Source organism: Candoia aspera, chromosome 10 (genome assembly GCF_035149785.1).
Source record: "Candoia aspera isolate rCanAsp1 chromosome 10, rCanAsp1.hap2, whole genome shotgun sequence".
In the NCBI taxonomy this organism is placed as follows: domain Eukaryota; kingdom Metazoa; phylum Chordata; class Lepidosauria; order Squamata; family Boidae; genus Candoia; species Candoia aspera.
The window spans coordinates 8,426,079-8,442,461 of NC_086162.1; the positions used below are offsets into that span (position 1 = coordinate 8,426,079).

At 41.3% G+C, this 16,383-nt stretch overlaps 1 protein-coding gene across 1 annotated transcript in view; it reads right to left on the reverse strand.

The window, feature by feature from the left end:
* Positions 1-16,383, reverse strand: part of LOC134503351 (protein argonaute-3) — a 51,527-nt gene continuing 35,144 nt past the window's right edge. Inside the window, exons 10-19 of the mRNA XM_063312133.1 lie at positions 15,215-15,337; positions 14,908-15,041; positions 13,071-13,255; positions 11,831-11,990; positions 10,959-11,049; positions 8,964-9,158; positions 7,733-7,867; positions 6,847-6,948; positions 5,647-5,846; positions 1-4,140 (exon numbers count right to left, since the gene is read on the reverse strand). Coding sequence (XP_063168203.1) covers positions 4,032-4,140; positions 5,647-5,846; positions 6,847-6,948; positions 7,733-7,867; positions 8,964-9,158; positions 10,959-11,049; positions 11,831-11,990; positions 13,071-13,255; positions 14,908-15,041; positions 15,215-15,337 — 1,434 coding nt within the window. The 3' untranslated portion in view covers positions 1-4,031. The remainder of the gene's footprint in view (positions 4,141-5,646; positions 5,847-6,846; positions 6,949-7,732; positions 7,868-8,963; positions 9,159-10,958; positions 11,050-11,830; positions 11,991-13,070; positions 13,256-14,907; positions 15,042-15,214; positions 15,338-16,383) is intronic.

A 16,383-nucleotide genomic window follows, 5' to 3' on the forward strand; every position in this document is an offset into this window, starting at 1 on the left:
TTTAGGATTGATTTCTTTTAATAGTACATCACTCAGCAACTCATGCTTAGGTAACACCACACTTGGCCTATGTGATCCTGGGTTCCCCTTTACGCTCCTGATCTTTTCAGTCATCAGAAGGCAGGAAGGATCACTTCTCACACAGCTCGGCTGGAATGAGGGGAGTCTGTGCATAACAGACAGACCTATGGCACAGAGAGAAACCCCCTGTCCCTTATAGCACATTTTCTTAGCTATTTTCTTGGTGGACCTTCCTTCTCAGGTATCTGGGCTCACTTTGGGAGAGGACAGGAGACAGAGGCACTTGCATATACCAGAAGGATCCAAAGGGTTCCAGAGCCACCATTTTAGGCAAAAAATATGCATACTAAAAACAAAGCCAAGATGGATGTAGAAGACATTTACCCCACACTCCCAGTTGTACACAGGTTGAACAGGCAGCTCTTGGGCTCTATAGGCTAAGATTTCCATGAAAGCACATTAAAATCTAAGAAAGCTTTTCAAACTAAGAACATGTACAAAAATAAGTCCATATACTCCTGTGAAAAATATACTGGAAACTGCCACCACAGATGAGGTACCATTTATTCCCCACCCCCCCACCCAGCTCCATTGCAACATCAAAAAATATCTTAAGTCTTTTAAAAACAAAAGAATAATATCTGTCTATTTCATAATCTTGGTTAAAACAGCACCCCATGTTATATCATACCATGACAAAACAGAAATCAGAATCTTACATCTTAAACACAAGCCTGAATTCCTGCTTATCTGGCCTCGTTCCCTAGTGCAGCAATTGTCCACCTCCATTTAAATAAATATAGCAGCTACAGTATTGTAAGAAGTGTGGCACCCAATGCCAGTACACGGATATTGTATTAAGGGTGTTTATCGGCACTTTACAAAGATCATTTTGGAACTCCAACGTTACCAGGTTTGGTTCTTAAATTAGCAGTTCCCCTCCACGTGAAAACCATTTCACTGCTTTAGCACTCTACGAGAATTGAAAGGATGCTTTCCTGAAGGCCCTTTACTTGATGGGAATGAGGAAACTGAAGACAGCACAGCACACAAGATTTGCAAGCTAATTTTCTTAATGGCAGGAAGAGAATGAGAAATATGCATCATGCTGCATCCTGATGTAAACGACTAACTTTAAAAAAAAAAAAAAAAAAGGAAGCAAGACTCAGTGTCCACAATAACTTTTTTTAAAGTGGTTCTAAAAAGCTAACCTACAAAACAGTTTGGGGCATGAATTCCCACTGAAGTAGAGATCTCTAAAACAGAAAAAAAAAAGTTTCATGTCAGCACTTATGCAAATGTGCTATCACTTTACCATACATTCATCCTAGAACTATAAAACTTGCACTGAGCTCTGGTGAGGTTGAACAGTCTGGCTTGATAAGCAGGGCATGTTTTCTTTGGGCAAAGAGATGATAGGCAAAAGTAGAGTCAGCCCATTGCCCTCAGCAGTGTTTCTCAACCTTGGCTACTTTAAGAGGTGTGGACTTCAAGCTGGCTGGGGAATTCTGGGAGTTGAAGTCCACACCTCTTAAAGTAGCCAAGGTTGAGAAACACTGGTCCACAGCCTGAACTTCACAGGAGTCCCTGGAGTCATGCTAGGAACGCAAAGGTAAGTGCAGTACATAACGCATCCTCAACTAGGACACTTTTGGGGACTGGAACTCACTTGTAATTCATCTCACCAGGAGCTGCTTTGATTCTGATTCTGCCCTGCCTTTCCACCCACCAAAGTGAGCTGCTTCCCTAGTCAAAGTGATTTCAAGTGCATTCTAACTCCTGTTTCCCAGAGGTTAAACATGCATTGTGCCATCTTCCCGAGAGCTGGAATAAACTCTGCTAGACTACCCACGTGGTAATGCACTTTGAGGCACCTTCCCACAGAAATCCAACGCGCACTTGAAAACAGTCCTTTATGGCAGAAGAATAAAGGATCATGGTGGAGGGTGCAAAGTGGGCTCAGATGATCAGCCCCCTGTACAATCAATTGGCAAAGAGGGGGCTCTTTTTAACACAGTGTGGAGGTAAGTAATGGTACTTCAACCAGTCAATTGGTTTTCACGTGGAGAATGCTTCGTTTGTTTCAGCAGGGATGGGTTATTAACAATGCCCAATTGAACCATCTGCAGTATGCATCTCTGCATATAAAATACAAAACCAGTACAAATAAAGCAGACAAAAATGCAGTTCATGTGTTCACAAAGTGCAAAACATTCCCCCAAACCCTGCTATTGAGTCAAAACGTTCACCTCTGACAATAAAATACTTTGCTTCAGCTGTCAAGTGGAATGAAATAAGGAAAGGCCCACTTATCAGATTCACATTTAGTGATCTCATTTCTAAAAAGTATCCCACCAAACAAAATAAAGCCCTCAATTTCGAAAAGAAAGCCTATGCAATCCAAAATAGCTTTTTAAGAGCCCCATGCATTTTTAGGCTTGGCCTGATTTCGTTCAGGCAAGAGCTAGACTTCTGTACAGTGGCTTTGCTGTGGAGGAAAAATGCTCTTAAAATAAAGGTTCAGCAAAGCAGAAGCCCTGAATTACAAGGCAGCATTAAACCCTGCAGACTAAAAGCAGCATGAAGGAGCTCGCCTTTTCGATTAAAAAAAAATCCCCCATTTGTAAGACTTTCCTTTCAAAATTAAGGCTAATTTTGTCCATTTAACAGCACAGATATGTCCATTTTCCCATCACGAAAGGTGTAAAATGCTGCTGCTCGTGTAACAGCAGAAATGGACAGATTATTTTTCTTCCTTTAACGGCTTATTGCACTAAAAAGGTAGCAAAAACAGGATGTCAGTCCTTTAAACAAAATAGTTATGTCTCTAAACATAAAAACCAATGTTGCCAGTACACCAATTTAAATTAAAGCATTGTTATTCGTCTAATAAATATAAAAGGGGAAAGTACACATATAGATAGATTATAGATATGCGTGGTCACGTTAAAGTGAGGGGAAGCAACTCAACTGAAAACAAAAAAACAAAAATAACTCAACTTTGCACTTGAGCACTACGTGCCACCCTATGAAAGGAAAGGAAAGTCTGATGTCGCAAGAAGCTCAGAAGATACATGTACAGCACACAAGAGGGAGAATCAGCTGGAACTCCTGGACAAGCAGAAAGCAGCAACATCATTAATCTGGCCAGGCTGTATCAGTACTTCTGGCAGGAAAGTACATGATGATTCTCTTCTATTGGAAGTACAGGATGAATTTAGTTTCATTATGGAAAGCAGACTGAGTGGCGCAACTCCCAAGCTATGCAGACAGACACGAAAGGCAGCCGTTGGCTAAACGACACAGGGAGTGTTAAGTGCAAGTGCACGTACTCTTTCCCACAATAGTGATGGGGCCGTTCACTCAAATTAACATTTGTTAGGGTCGCATTCAAGCACAGACAACCATGGAGGGGAAGCCATATGCAACTCACAAGGGTACGAAACAGATAAAAACACCGTTGCAGATCCACCACCCCGCTCCCACCCCCGCCTCATCACTTGGACTGCTCCTATAAGTTTTAATACCCTTTGTGTTCTTGCTGTGGTTTTTTTTTTTTTTTTTTTTTTTGCAGAAAGAGTTGTGCTGCTGAGCAACTTGAGGTAAAGGCATAAAAAGGGTTAGACTACTCCCCCACCCCCACCCCCCAAAAAAGAAGGAAACACAGAGACCTAAATGCACAAAGGAAAAGATGATGACAGCAGCACTTCCCATAGGAAGCTGCTCCGAAAGCAGTTGGCTGGTTTCATATTGCATAATAAGTGGAGTGTTCATGGTGAAGTAAACAATCTTCCTTGCATCACAACAAGGATAAGGCCTGCTCCCCGCCCTCACAGAAACAGAATCAGCTTCAGCAAGGCAGAGGTGCTCCCTCCCCCATTCACAGATTGCTCTGGAAACATACACTGTATGTGACTTAATTCTGCAGTTCTTCCTTTCGTGAATAGGTTCCATTTCATCCGTTTTATATCTATACCTACATCTCTATCTCTCTCTATATTTATATATAGCTAAGCAAAGTACATGGTGCGTAAGGTGTCTTGGTGAATCTGCACAGCCTTAGCAAGGGCTTGGGGATCTCTCCCGTTGCTCTGTCCCGAAACATGGCTGCCTTCAGCACTGTGGAAAAAGGGAGAGAGAGAAGAGGGTGAACAAATGCAGGAGGGCCTGAAAGGCACCAGCTGTGCTCTCCTTCTTGGGCTGTTAAATTTCCGAGCTCTACAGTAAAAGATCTCCAGTATTACGTCAAATAGACTTTACATCCGTTAGCCAGCAAAAATAACATTTTTGTCCATTATTCCTTTTGGCTTCCCCCGAGATGTCAAAGGTGGCCTTTTAATGTTAGAATCTTTGCTGCACAGGTTAACAACGACAGATAAATCCCTAGTACTATTCTAAATAATTCCTTGGGCTGTATCTACAGTAATGGTTATTGAAAGTGGTTCTCTGCAGAGGTGGTGGGAAAACTGTTCATGGCATACTGTTGATATAAAGCATAGCGTGGATGTCTGAACGAGCAACGCACTCTCTTTCCTCCGCACACACCCATACACACACGATCCATTTTTACGGCATGCTGCAGATCTGCGTTTTCGTGGCTGAAGTATCTGAAGCTTAAGACCAGCCGTCCTGAACTTACATGAAGGGTTGCGATACTGCGCAAACTTTACAAAAAGTGTCCTAATCGCGAAGGGCCCCACTTTGAATATACCCCTTTTCAAGGCTGGGGCAGCACTGAAACATTTCAAGGGAGACTGGAACAGGCCATTTCAAAACAGCTAGTTGGAACCTGAAGTGAATTAAGTAAGACTCTGCTATGCTGTTCTGCCGCCATCCCGGTAGCAGTCTCCTTTAGTCCACATATCTTGTCAGGAAATAAGGGGTAAGGGGTGGGAGACCATGAGGGATCCTACACATGCACGCTGCAGAGTTTTAGGTGCAATACAGGTAGTCCTTGACTTAGGACCACAGCTTGGACTGGAACTTCCATTGCTAAGCAATGCGGTCGCTGAGTTGTGCCCAATTTTACAACCTTTTTGCCACAGTCGTTAAGCAAATCAATGTGGCCGTTAAGTGAATCATGCGGTTCCTCATTGATTTTGCTTGTCGGGAGCCGGCTGGGAAGGTCGCAAATGGCGATCCTGTGACCTCGGGACGCTGCAACTGTTGTAAATACAAGCCTGTTGCCAAATGGCCAAATTTTGATCACGTGACTGCTGTAACAGTTGTAAGTGCAAGGACTGGTCATAAGTCACTTTTCTCAGCACCGTCCTAAATTTGAATTGCCGTTGAACAAATGGTTGTAAGTCGAAGGTTACCTGTAGCTTGTGAAAAGGAATGCTGAGGCTGACCTGGACAACCAGGAGGCATACACACATACATACAGGCTATACAGCTTAAGTATGCATCCTATATAGAAAAGGAAAACATAATCTCTATTTCAGCACTGATTGCCCTAAGCCCAGAGACCCCAATTAAAAGTATGTACAATGAAGCTGGGCGCCCGCTATCCCAACAAACCTTTTTAAAAAGCCAAGCTTACTCAGAAAATCCTGGGAACAGAATTAACTTCTGGCTTCCAGGTAGTCAGCTAGCTGAGAGCGCAACACGAGCAGCCGTTCTCACCTGTCATGTTCTTTGTCCACAAGGTGGTATCTTGCTCTGAACGCTACCAGGTGAGCATAATAAGCTGGTGCAGGTATAGACACAGATCGTGTGCAGCGCACGTAGGTGTGGCAGAGCTGGTAAGTTAGCAGCTGAAGTTCATCTGCAGTAAAACAATTATCATCCCACAAGACATGATAGTGTGAGGGGCGGCTGGTACCCTAAAGAGAAAGAAAACGTTAGTTCCAGCAATCCAATTAATTAGCTGTTGACATCATGTTTCCCAACCATAGCAACTTTCAGATCTGTGGACTTCAACTCCCAGAATTCCCCAGCCAGCAATTCTGCGAGTTGAGGTCCACACATCTGAAAGCTGCCAAGGTTGAGAGACACAGTCCTGTAACATTCCAGAAGCGCAACTATTTTGTTCTTTGATTTAGCAGGGCAGGCATGGCCATTAAGTGATTCTGAGCCCTCTACGAAAGGGCTCTCATGATATATTTTAACTGCCCACGTCTTGTATGCTGGTACTTAAAAAGAGAATTCAAAAGCTATCTGCACCCCTAAGAAAGGTGGAAGAGTTTATTTCGTTTGTTGTTGCAGAATAACCGTTTTAACTACAAACTTAAGACAACTGGATGGAGATCCAAGAGTTACGTTGAAGTAACGACACCTTTCTTCTTATGGCTGCTGGAGAATAGATTCCATCTGAGATTATCACCCTGCACAGGAGAAAGCTTCTGTACAGTGGCAAATCAAGGTTATAATGCTTATCAGTGTGTATGTATCTGCATAAATAACTGAATGATAAAATGGTAATTTTGTTCTGGATCAGTCTTTGCTGATTGAGAGCCAGTTGGTGTAGTGGTTAAGGCACCAGGCTAGAAACCGGGAGACCAGCAGTTCTAGTCCTGCCTTGGGCATGAAAGCCAGCTGGGCCAGTCCCTCCCTCTCAGCCCCGGGAAAGAGGCAACGGCAAACCACTTCTGGAAAACCTGGCCAAGAAAACTGCAGGGACTTGTCCGGGCAGTCTCCGAGAATCAGACACGATTGAACCGATTAAAAAAGGGAGTTTTGTTTTAGATCAGTCTTTGCTGATTTAAGTTTTCTCAGTCAAAAGTTGGACAGAATATGATTTTGTTCTCGTCCCCCCAGGGATACCAAATTTGGATAGGCGTGACTGGAGGCCTTGGTCCAGGAGCTGCATGCTTCATTTCTCACCTGTATTCCTGCATGGCTACAGAGGTAAAAATCAAATTCATAAGGATGTGTGATATCTGTATCTACTGTTGTTCCAGCTGGGATGTTTCCACTTCTTCCAACCTGGGATATAATTTCAAGTATTAAAAAAAATTGTGCGCTTTTTTAAAAAAAAAAATCTTCATTTTTTCCAATTCTGTGAGTCTGGGTGTCTAATGCAGTGTTTCTCAACCTCAGCAGCTTTCAGGTGCGTGGACTTCAATTCCCAGAATTCCCCAGCCAGCATGGCTGGCTGGGGAATTCTGGGAGTTGATGTCCACGCATCTGAAAGCTGCTGAGGTTGAGAAACACTGGCCTAATGCCTACCTACACTGCACAAAGCCTTTTGACAGGTATTATGCCTTCCATGCAACAACTGTCAGTCAGTTTTCATCTACGCTTTGTTAAAAAAAAAATTAAAAAGAGATTGCTGGATTAACTGGGGGAACTTTTTAAGTTAGCCTAATGCTATTCATAAATTAATCGTACAGCCCAAAGAACTCCACCTTTATCCAGAGCTACCTGAGCCACCTTTAGCCAAAACTAGCTGGGAATTTTGGGAACTGCAATCCAATACGGATTGGGGAAGGGTAACTTGCAGGAGGATGGGTTAAGCCTTTTAAGAGAGCCTAAGTTATAAATCTGGAGGTATCTGTCTGAAACCTTACCCCTTTCATCATAACTGAGTCTTAGACTTTTCCCGACGATGTGGGGTAACAGCAATGATCTATCTCACAGAGCTGTTGTGAGAACTGCAACAAGATGAATACGAAGCGCTGCAAAGACTCCACAACTCTACATCTGTACTAAGAATGACAGCTACAATTCTTGTCTGGAAAGAACTGCTTTGATATGGGACGAGTCTTACCCTTTCCGTCCTATCAGCACAAAACAGCCTCGTATGATGCCTCTTCTGAACCACAATATATGTTATGCCAGGCTGATAGTCTTTTTCCAGGCTGATACAGGCCTCCCTAATTGCCAGCAGCTCATAGTACAATACCTAAAGTGGAGGAATAAAATGTTTAGCTTACTCTCAAACAGCGACAAGCATGGAAACTTAAATCAGGTTTCTGTTCTGAAAAACAAACACACAGTATTTCTTTCCATCATTTTATATTCTTCTTTGATGAGGTTGGCAACCAGCCCTTTTAAATTTCTCTGAAGAGTCAAATAAATTTGAAAAGAAAAAGTTATTTGTTGAATTAATCTCATCCTAATGTCACAGGAAACACACTTAAGATCTTCAGCCACTGCTTTGTCAATATAGAATATTCCAACACTTTGCAATATTTCCAGCTCTTGTAAGCACACAACATTCATCTTAACATTACCCTTGGAATTACCCAAAACACAATTCATGACTGAGAATAATTGAGGAGTTTTAGCTGATAAGACACTGCATACGTCAACTTCCAAAACACTTTTTTTGCAGGTCTCGACCAAACAGAAGAGCTATCTCCTTTTATGAACAAACAACTGACTAGACAAGAGAGAGCAGAGAAGAGGACCAAACTGTGTTACAACTGGCACTTTTTAAACTTATCTGCATATTATCATTACTACACGTATACCCCACCTCTTCTCCAAGATCAAAAGGCATACATGGTCTCCTCTTATCCCTGGGAAGTAGGTGGGTTAAAAGATAGTGACGGACCTGAAGTCACCAGTGAGATTCGTGACCAAGTGGGATTTGAACCTGGGTCTTCTTGGACTCAGTCCGAACATTTACAGTAAACCAAATGGTAAAGATGTTCAAAAGGATGTTCCCAAGCTGGGGGCATGAAACATGAAACGAGGGCTACAGTGCATTACATAGCAGTCATTCAAGCAATGCCCTTGTTGACAGATTGTAAGGACCTTCCTGTGTCAGTGATGCTGACAAATATTCTGGTACCTGGTCATCAGCCAGTAGGGATCTTGATAGTGTTTAAGGGCTCGTTATGCTTTTATTCCCTTTGTTTTTCTTATTATCAATGCAAGACTTTAGCTCCTTGGCACTCTCCCACTGAACTAGTTTTTGAATTTTGTGGTTACTTTGTTTGAAAAACCCCGTTAACTACGCAGGACAGAATTGCGATATTAATGGATAGTAAGACCTGTCGAAACTGTCCTTCTGAAACTCCATCACGATAGAAGATGATTCGTGTGGGTTTGAATCGTGTTGATTTGTAGAATTGGATGAGAAGTTCTCTAACCATGGAGGCCAAGTCTTGGATGATCTCCTGACGGGGTTTCTGGACTCTCACTGTGGCACAGTACCTGCTTGGATGAGCATCCATGCTACCTACAACCTAGGAGCAAAAAAAGGGATACATGAAAATGATGGTTCCATAGGGCCTGAGTTCCAAATATCCTTTCTTTGGCCAAGGGAAAAGATTCTTTCCCTGTATAATAGAATTATGTAAAAAGGAAGAAAGATTTTAAAGAATAGTAAAAAGCTTGTAATAGAGTATGAAAATCTCTTACTGTCTCTTTTTTTCTATTAATTTTGGTACAGGAGTCTGCCAGCCATGACAATGTCTGCTGGTCTCTGCTGGGTTCCCCACAGGATGTGGTAAAAAAGCTCAAGATGGAGCCATGACAACACAATCAAAACTCTGTTTTTTATATCTGCTGTCCTGCAGACATCCCTGATTCCCTTACACCAGCATTCCTCAACCCTGGCAACTTTAAGATGTCTGGACTTCAACTCTCAGAATTCCCCAGCCAGTGTGCTGGCTGGGGAATTCTGGGAGTTGAATTCCAGACATCTTAAAGTCGCCAAGGTTGAGGAACGCTGCCTTACACCATATTTGGTCCCTGCTTGCCCGCCTTTCTTCCTCTCAATTATTGTACAGCTTGATTTTAATCCACTTTGTTCTATGGCCATTCAGCTAATAACTAAAATGTCACATGGTTGTTGCTTAGAATTGTGACACTAGTGATTTTTTAGAAAGTATCTGTTAGATTCTTATCCTATCTTTCCTCCTATAGCAAGAGTCAGCGTACACTCCCTCACAGTTTTTTCCTTGCAACAATGACCCAACAATGAGGGAGACAGGGTTAAGACACAGGGACTGGCCTAAGTCAGCTAGTGAGCTTTTCTGGCCCGGAACGAGCTTGAATCTGGGACTTTCCAGTCCTAGCCTAGGATCTTGATTTATTTTCAAAATGGAGTATTTTTATTTATCTAAACATTTATCCATCGGGAATTATTTTGGGGGAGAAGAATTACATGCCTGCTATGTGCTTTATCACCATGCAACAAATACATGCATATTCTGATGGGCACAATTATATCACTCATGAGAAAGACACAGAAGACGCCTTATAGACTTTTTGCATGAAGCAGAAAAAAAATCAAATTATGATGTATGGTTTTGATGATTAGAAAAAAAAAATAGATTATAGAAAAAATGTAAGCAATGCTGTTACTATAGAGTAAGAGGTTAATTTACATTTATACTTTTAACTGTTGTAAAAGAAAATCAGAAGTCATTTTCTATAATTTTTTCTTTTTTTCTTTCTTTTCTCCACTTTTAGTTTTGTTCTTTTCTTGTTTCCTTCTTCTTTCTTCTCTCTTCATTTTAAATATTAGTCCATGTTAGTTTTTATCTTTCTTTTTAAAATTTTAATAAAGTTATATTAAAAAAAGAAAGACACAGAAGAACTTAAACTGAGAGCACTGCTGATCTGAATGGTGCATCCACACCCTGTAGCTTATCCATCTCATTGGCAATACACAGCACAAAAATGCTGACAACTTAGTACACAACGGAGTTTTAAAAATTAACTTTCTTTTGCCCCTTAATAAGATAGATGGGCAGGAAAGTGCAAGTTAAACACAATGGTTCCCAGAAGCCAAGTGTGTAGAAAGTACAAGCAGTCCTCAAAATCATTCACCTGTACCAGAGAACAGTTTTAATCCACACACAGTGGAAAACTAAGCAGAAAGAATGGCTGGTGCACCAATGAGACATAATTAAAGAGCTAGTTTAAAGCCATCAAACCTCATAAGCAGATTCACTCTGTCCCATCCCAGTTCCTCAGTTTTCTCATTCAATTTATTTGGGGGTGGGGAGAGAGAGACCCATAAATGCAATGTAGCTTACAGCGGCAATGGAAGGCTTCTTTCCATCCCCAGCAGGTGGATGAGTAACATCTGCTCCCAAGAAGATCACTGGTTGTTGGAACACAGAAGGTCTTTTAAAAAAAAAGGGACAAATCAACCGCAATATTAATCGCTAAAGGATGGTCAGCAGGTCCTGGGTTACATGCACCTCACAGGAAAGGCTCCTTTTCTATTGTATAGTTAGGAATGGAAAGAATTTCATGACTAATAACTGCGTATTACAGAATTTAGTTTCTTGGAAAAAAATACATTAAATTTACAAATAAAACAAAGAGCATAATCCTTCATTTTAGAGGATGCCCCCTATGCTAAAGTAAGCACCATCTTAGAGCATCCATTCCTTGCCTTAAAATATCTCTTCTCAGATTTGCAAGTTTTATAGCAGCATACTATTTTTCAAAAAGTTATTTTTATTTATTTATTTGATTTGATTTTTATCCCTTTATTATTTTTATAAATAACTCAAGGTGGCGACCATAGCTAATACTCCTTCCTCCTCCTCTTTTCCCCACAACAGCAATCCTATGATGTGAGTTGGGCTGAGAGAGAGGGACTGGCCCAAGGTCACCCAGCCGGCTTTCACGCCTGAGGTGGGACTGGAATTCACCGTCTCCTGGTTTCTAGCCCAGCACCTTCACCACTAGACCAAACAGGCTCTACTTGATTGTCAAAAACACTTCAAGGCAACCAACATGATTTTGACTACTGAAGTGACCAAATAGCACATCCCTGTATATTACATAGATTAAGTATCGTAAGCTTGCCTCATCAGAAAATGGCAATTCGCCCAAGTTTTTCCATTTTGATCCATGTACTCTTATACCAAATTCTACAAACACATAGGATTCTTACCGTTGATGAGGTACAAGGATATTGTTGATTCCTCCCAGTTTTACATTAATCTTTAGGCACAAGTTAGAAAGGGTCTGAGGAGATGTTTTTATGACATTCTTGACTTGAACACACTGCGTAGCCATCCCCAGAAGTGTGTCCCCCACACGTTTCACCTCCGCTAAGAAACAAGCATTAATGTGAAGAATCTTCAAAGTTCTGAGGAACAGTTCTAAAATCTGACATTGCAGTACAGTATCTGCTTACTGAAAATTATGCCCAGCTTCTCCAGCACTGTCAGCATCAGCCCTTCCCAGCTGATGCCCTCCAGATGGGCTGGACTGCGGTTTCGATTATCTTCAGTCAGCCTGGCCTTTGAATCATGGGAATTTAAATCCAGCATACCTAGAGGACAGCAGGTTGGGAAGAGGCTTGGTCTAAATGAAAAAGCAGATCAGCTTTCTCAGCTTAACAATTTGAATAGCATGTTCCCTTTCCGAAAAACAAAGGGAAAAAGTCCAGATAGACTTGAAGTGAAACTGATGGTGGGGAGGAAAGGCTAACCAAGCTCTGCCCCTGCTGATGTGCATTTTGCTGGGGCTGAATTTTCCTAGAAGTTTTGATGCGTAAGGCAGAACAAAAACAAGGAAGTTTAGTTTAATGAGGGAGATCAACAGCAGAAGAAAAATCCCAGCCAGCTCCCCCTCTACTCCTTATAAAAATCCAAGGGTCTCAAAGTCTTCTTCAGAAGATCCCCTTCATATAAACAAAGTTCTGAAAAGACAGGCTACTTTTCAAGTACTTATTTTCGTTGTTGTTCCCTTTTTTTTTTAATGATTTGTCCACCCAATAGTCTCTGAAAACGTTAAGGAAATACTGCGAGTTAATATCTGAAAAAGGTTTACAATCTATATGTTGAGACTAGAAATGGATGATGCAAAGAACAAAACACAGCGGAAGGCTTGATCATCTCCCAGATATTGCAATGTCTGTTTTCCCAGAGGGTCTTCTTCCAATCAAGAGGCTTATTTAACTGACCTCCTGAACAACTTTACCCCTAGCCTATCCTCTTCCCAACCCCCATAACATAACAAGACTTTGAAAAACTTGCATTTCGCTTCTAACTCTGACTTGCTGTGCCCTAAACCCTGGCTTCTCACAGCATCTACCTATTCTAAGATTATTTACTTTTGTTCTCAAGTTTGCTCAGGGCAATTTAAAACAAGCAGAGCTCCTACAAAGTATTTGCGTATTTATTTACCATATACTGGTGTCTTCCCTGGCAGAATGACTATGATGAGCTGGAGTCCCGAATATGTGTTTTTAAGGTGTCGGAACATCGGCTCCACACTGTCAGCACCTTGTGCGTATTTACAGAAGCAAGGCTGGCCCTGGATCGGCATCCCTGCATCCTTAGAGATCTTGCGCAGCTGGTCTGTAAAACCCCTGCCAACAAACAAAAAACTGGATGAAAGGTGAATACTAACATCCACACACTGAGAAATCATGCATATTTGTTCCCCTTTTCTCTAAAAGTGAGGGTTAATGGATCACTTAGCCAGTGTACAGAGAGCGATAACCAGAGCTGAAGGCTATTATTATCATTAATATTAATGAGAATGAGTTTCAGCCAGTTTTGAAGCCAAAGATAATCATAGGCTAGCATTAACCACCCAATTGAATTTTGAATAATAAGAATGGCAAGTATAATTAAAGGACAAATTGCAAACAAGAGAGAAAGGCTGATAAAATACAAAATCAAATACCCCCTTCTTTCTTTTTCCTTTGCCACAATAAGGGATTGAGAAAGCTTACATATAAATAATTGTAGAACAATCCTTCAGAAACTTAGATAATGATAAAAGACATTATTTCTGATGCATGCTGGATAATTGAGAAAGCCAAAGAATACCAAAAAGAAGTCAGTATGTGCTTCATTGATTATAGAAAGGCCTTTGACTGTATTAAAGCACAGAAAAATGGGAATCCCAGAACATCTCATTGTCCTTATGCAAAACCTATATACAGGTCAGGAAGCCACAGTACCGACAGAACTTGGCAAAACAGACTGGCTCCAGGTTGGCAAAGGAGTGAGACAAGGCTGTATACACTCCCCTCTTATTTATTCAACCTATATGCTGAATATATATTAAGGGAAGCTGGATTGGAAGATGAGTATGGTTTTAAAACTGCATAAAGAAACACCAATAAGCTGCACTATGCTGATGCCACTACTCTGATGGCCGAAAATACGAAGGATCTGCAAGCTCTAGTAATAAATGTCAAGGAACACAATGAAAAAAATCAAACTAAAATTGAATATAAAGACCAAATTAATGATCACAGATACAACCAACCTTAGAATTGCCAATGAAGATATTGAAGTGATAGCTTCTGCCTTTTAGGATTAACCATCAACAGTAAAGGAACAAACAATCAAGAAATATGCCACAGACTAGCACTTGACAGAGTACCAATGAATGACTTGGAATATCTGGAAGATATTCAGAATAATGCAAGCAATGGTATTCCCTGTCACAACCTATGGAAGTGAAAGTTGGACTTTGAAGAAGCAGGATAGAAAGAGTATTGATGCTTTTGAACTTTGGTGTTGGAGAAGACTCCTGAGAATACCATGGACAGCCAAGAAAACAAACTGATGGATTAGCAAACAAATCAACTCAAGAGTTCAACTCAAGGCACAAATGACCAGGCTCAAATTATCCTACTTCGGGCACATTATGCAAAGACCTCTCTCTCTGGAGAAGTCTATAATGTTGGGAAAGGGAGAAAGAAAAGGAAGAAGAGGATGACCAGCAGCAAGGTGGGTGGATTCAGTTATAGTGGCGATGGGTGCACAATTGGAAGCCTTGAAGGACAGGTTAGGAACAGATTGTAGAAAATCTATCTATGTGGTTGCTAAGAGTTGACACAGACTTGATGGCACATAATCAATCATGTTTCACTGAACAGCAAACAATATTTTCAGAGATCAAGGATAAACCAAGAACCAGAGAATCACTAATGCAGCCATGCTATCAAAATACATCAATTTAAGGGCAAAGGGAAGCAGCTTATAGCTTGAACAATAGTCTTACTTTAGTATTTCTTCACGACACTGCCTCTGTGTTGCAAAGCAAGCAATGGCCCACATCTTGATTTCCACACCTGTATGAAACTGTTTCCCACGCATATCCCACACACCATGGCTTGGTGTTGCCACTGTTCGATTCTAAATAAATAAATAGAAATATCAACGTACTTGCAGTTTACACAATGTACACTAGATGTCATGCCATAGCTGCATAAATTTAGGGACTAGGAAAATGAAATCACTAATCAAGACAGTCCAAAGCTATAAATCCATTTAATATATGAGACTAAATCCAGAGAAGTGTTTCTTACCCGCCCTCCATACTGCAACATGGGAGCTGGGAGCACACGCCCTGTCACATGAGCCATCTCATCACGCACTTTAAACTGAAATTCCTGAACAAATGGGTCAGCATCGTAATTTGCACTTCGCACCTGAGATAAAGAGGGGACAATAGTTAAGTTATAACAGCAGATTTCTAATAAGGTCCTACCACTCCAGGCAGAGCTCAATAGCATATGGAGGAAAGCTGGCTTAACTGGGGTGGAAAATATAATATGAAACAATGCACAATCTCACAAGCCTAGGACGGGAAAGGGAATAAATGACACAGAATGTAATTTAATCATGTATGATATCCTTTATGTGGTCATGAACAAGACTTTTTTTTTTTTTTTAAGAAAAAGATACTTTAGTCCTGTGTTGGACTAGATGGTCTATATCCAGATTATTTTCCTATTTTGGCCCCACTATTTTTAAATTACAATATTAATATGATGGTAGATGCGTTAAGTAAGGAAAACTTTCACCTCCAAAAAACTGGCTAATAGATCTACAGTATATCTAGACTGCTTGATGCAAACCATGCTGTCATACTACCACAGACACCAGTAGAACTTAAAATTGCCACAAGAGCACTGCTTCCCATAGGGGACACTCATTGCAGCTTAACTATGAGAAAACAAAGGTTATGCGTTAAAGCCAGGCGTCAACTACGAGAAACCAGAAAAAGTTCAAACCAGCTTTCCAAGGAAGTTATTTCAAGTGGCGAAAGGTATGCCTAATGCTGCTCTACGTTTGGAGGCAGGGTTTATAAAAACTGAAACAAAGATATGGCTATGTGCACTTATATTGGCTAACAGCTCACTTTCTGCCTCAAGGTATGATATACCTTATCCTGTCAGATAATGTAATTCTTCTTGGAAACTCCAAATAAATGACAAATTACTTCAAGCTTGGATGGGGTCGCACTTCCCTACTCAACAGTGGTGTCCAATCTGGGGGTCTTCTTGGACTTACAGCTCCTGCTTAATGAGTAAGTGGTAGTTGTGGTCAAGAGGGCCTCCATCTGGTGCACCAGTTGCACTCTTTCCTGAATCAGGAGGCCCTTCAGACGGTCACTCCTGCCCTAGTCACCTCATGGCTCCACTACTGCAACGTCCTCTACCTGGGGCTGCCCTTAAGGACTACTCAGAAGCTT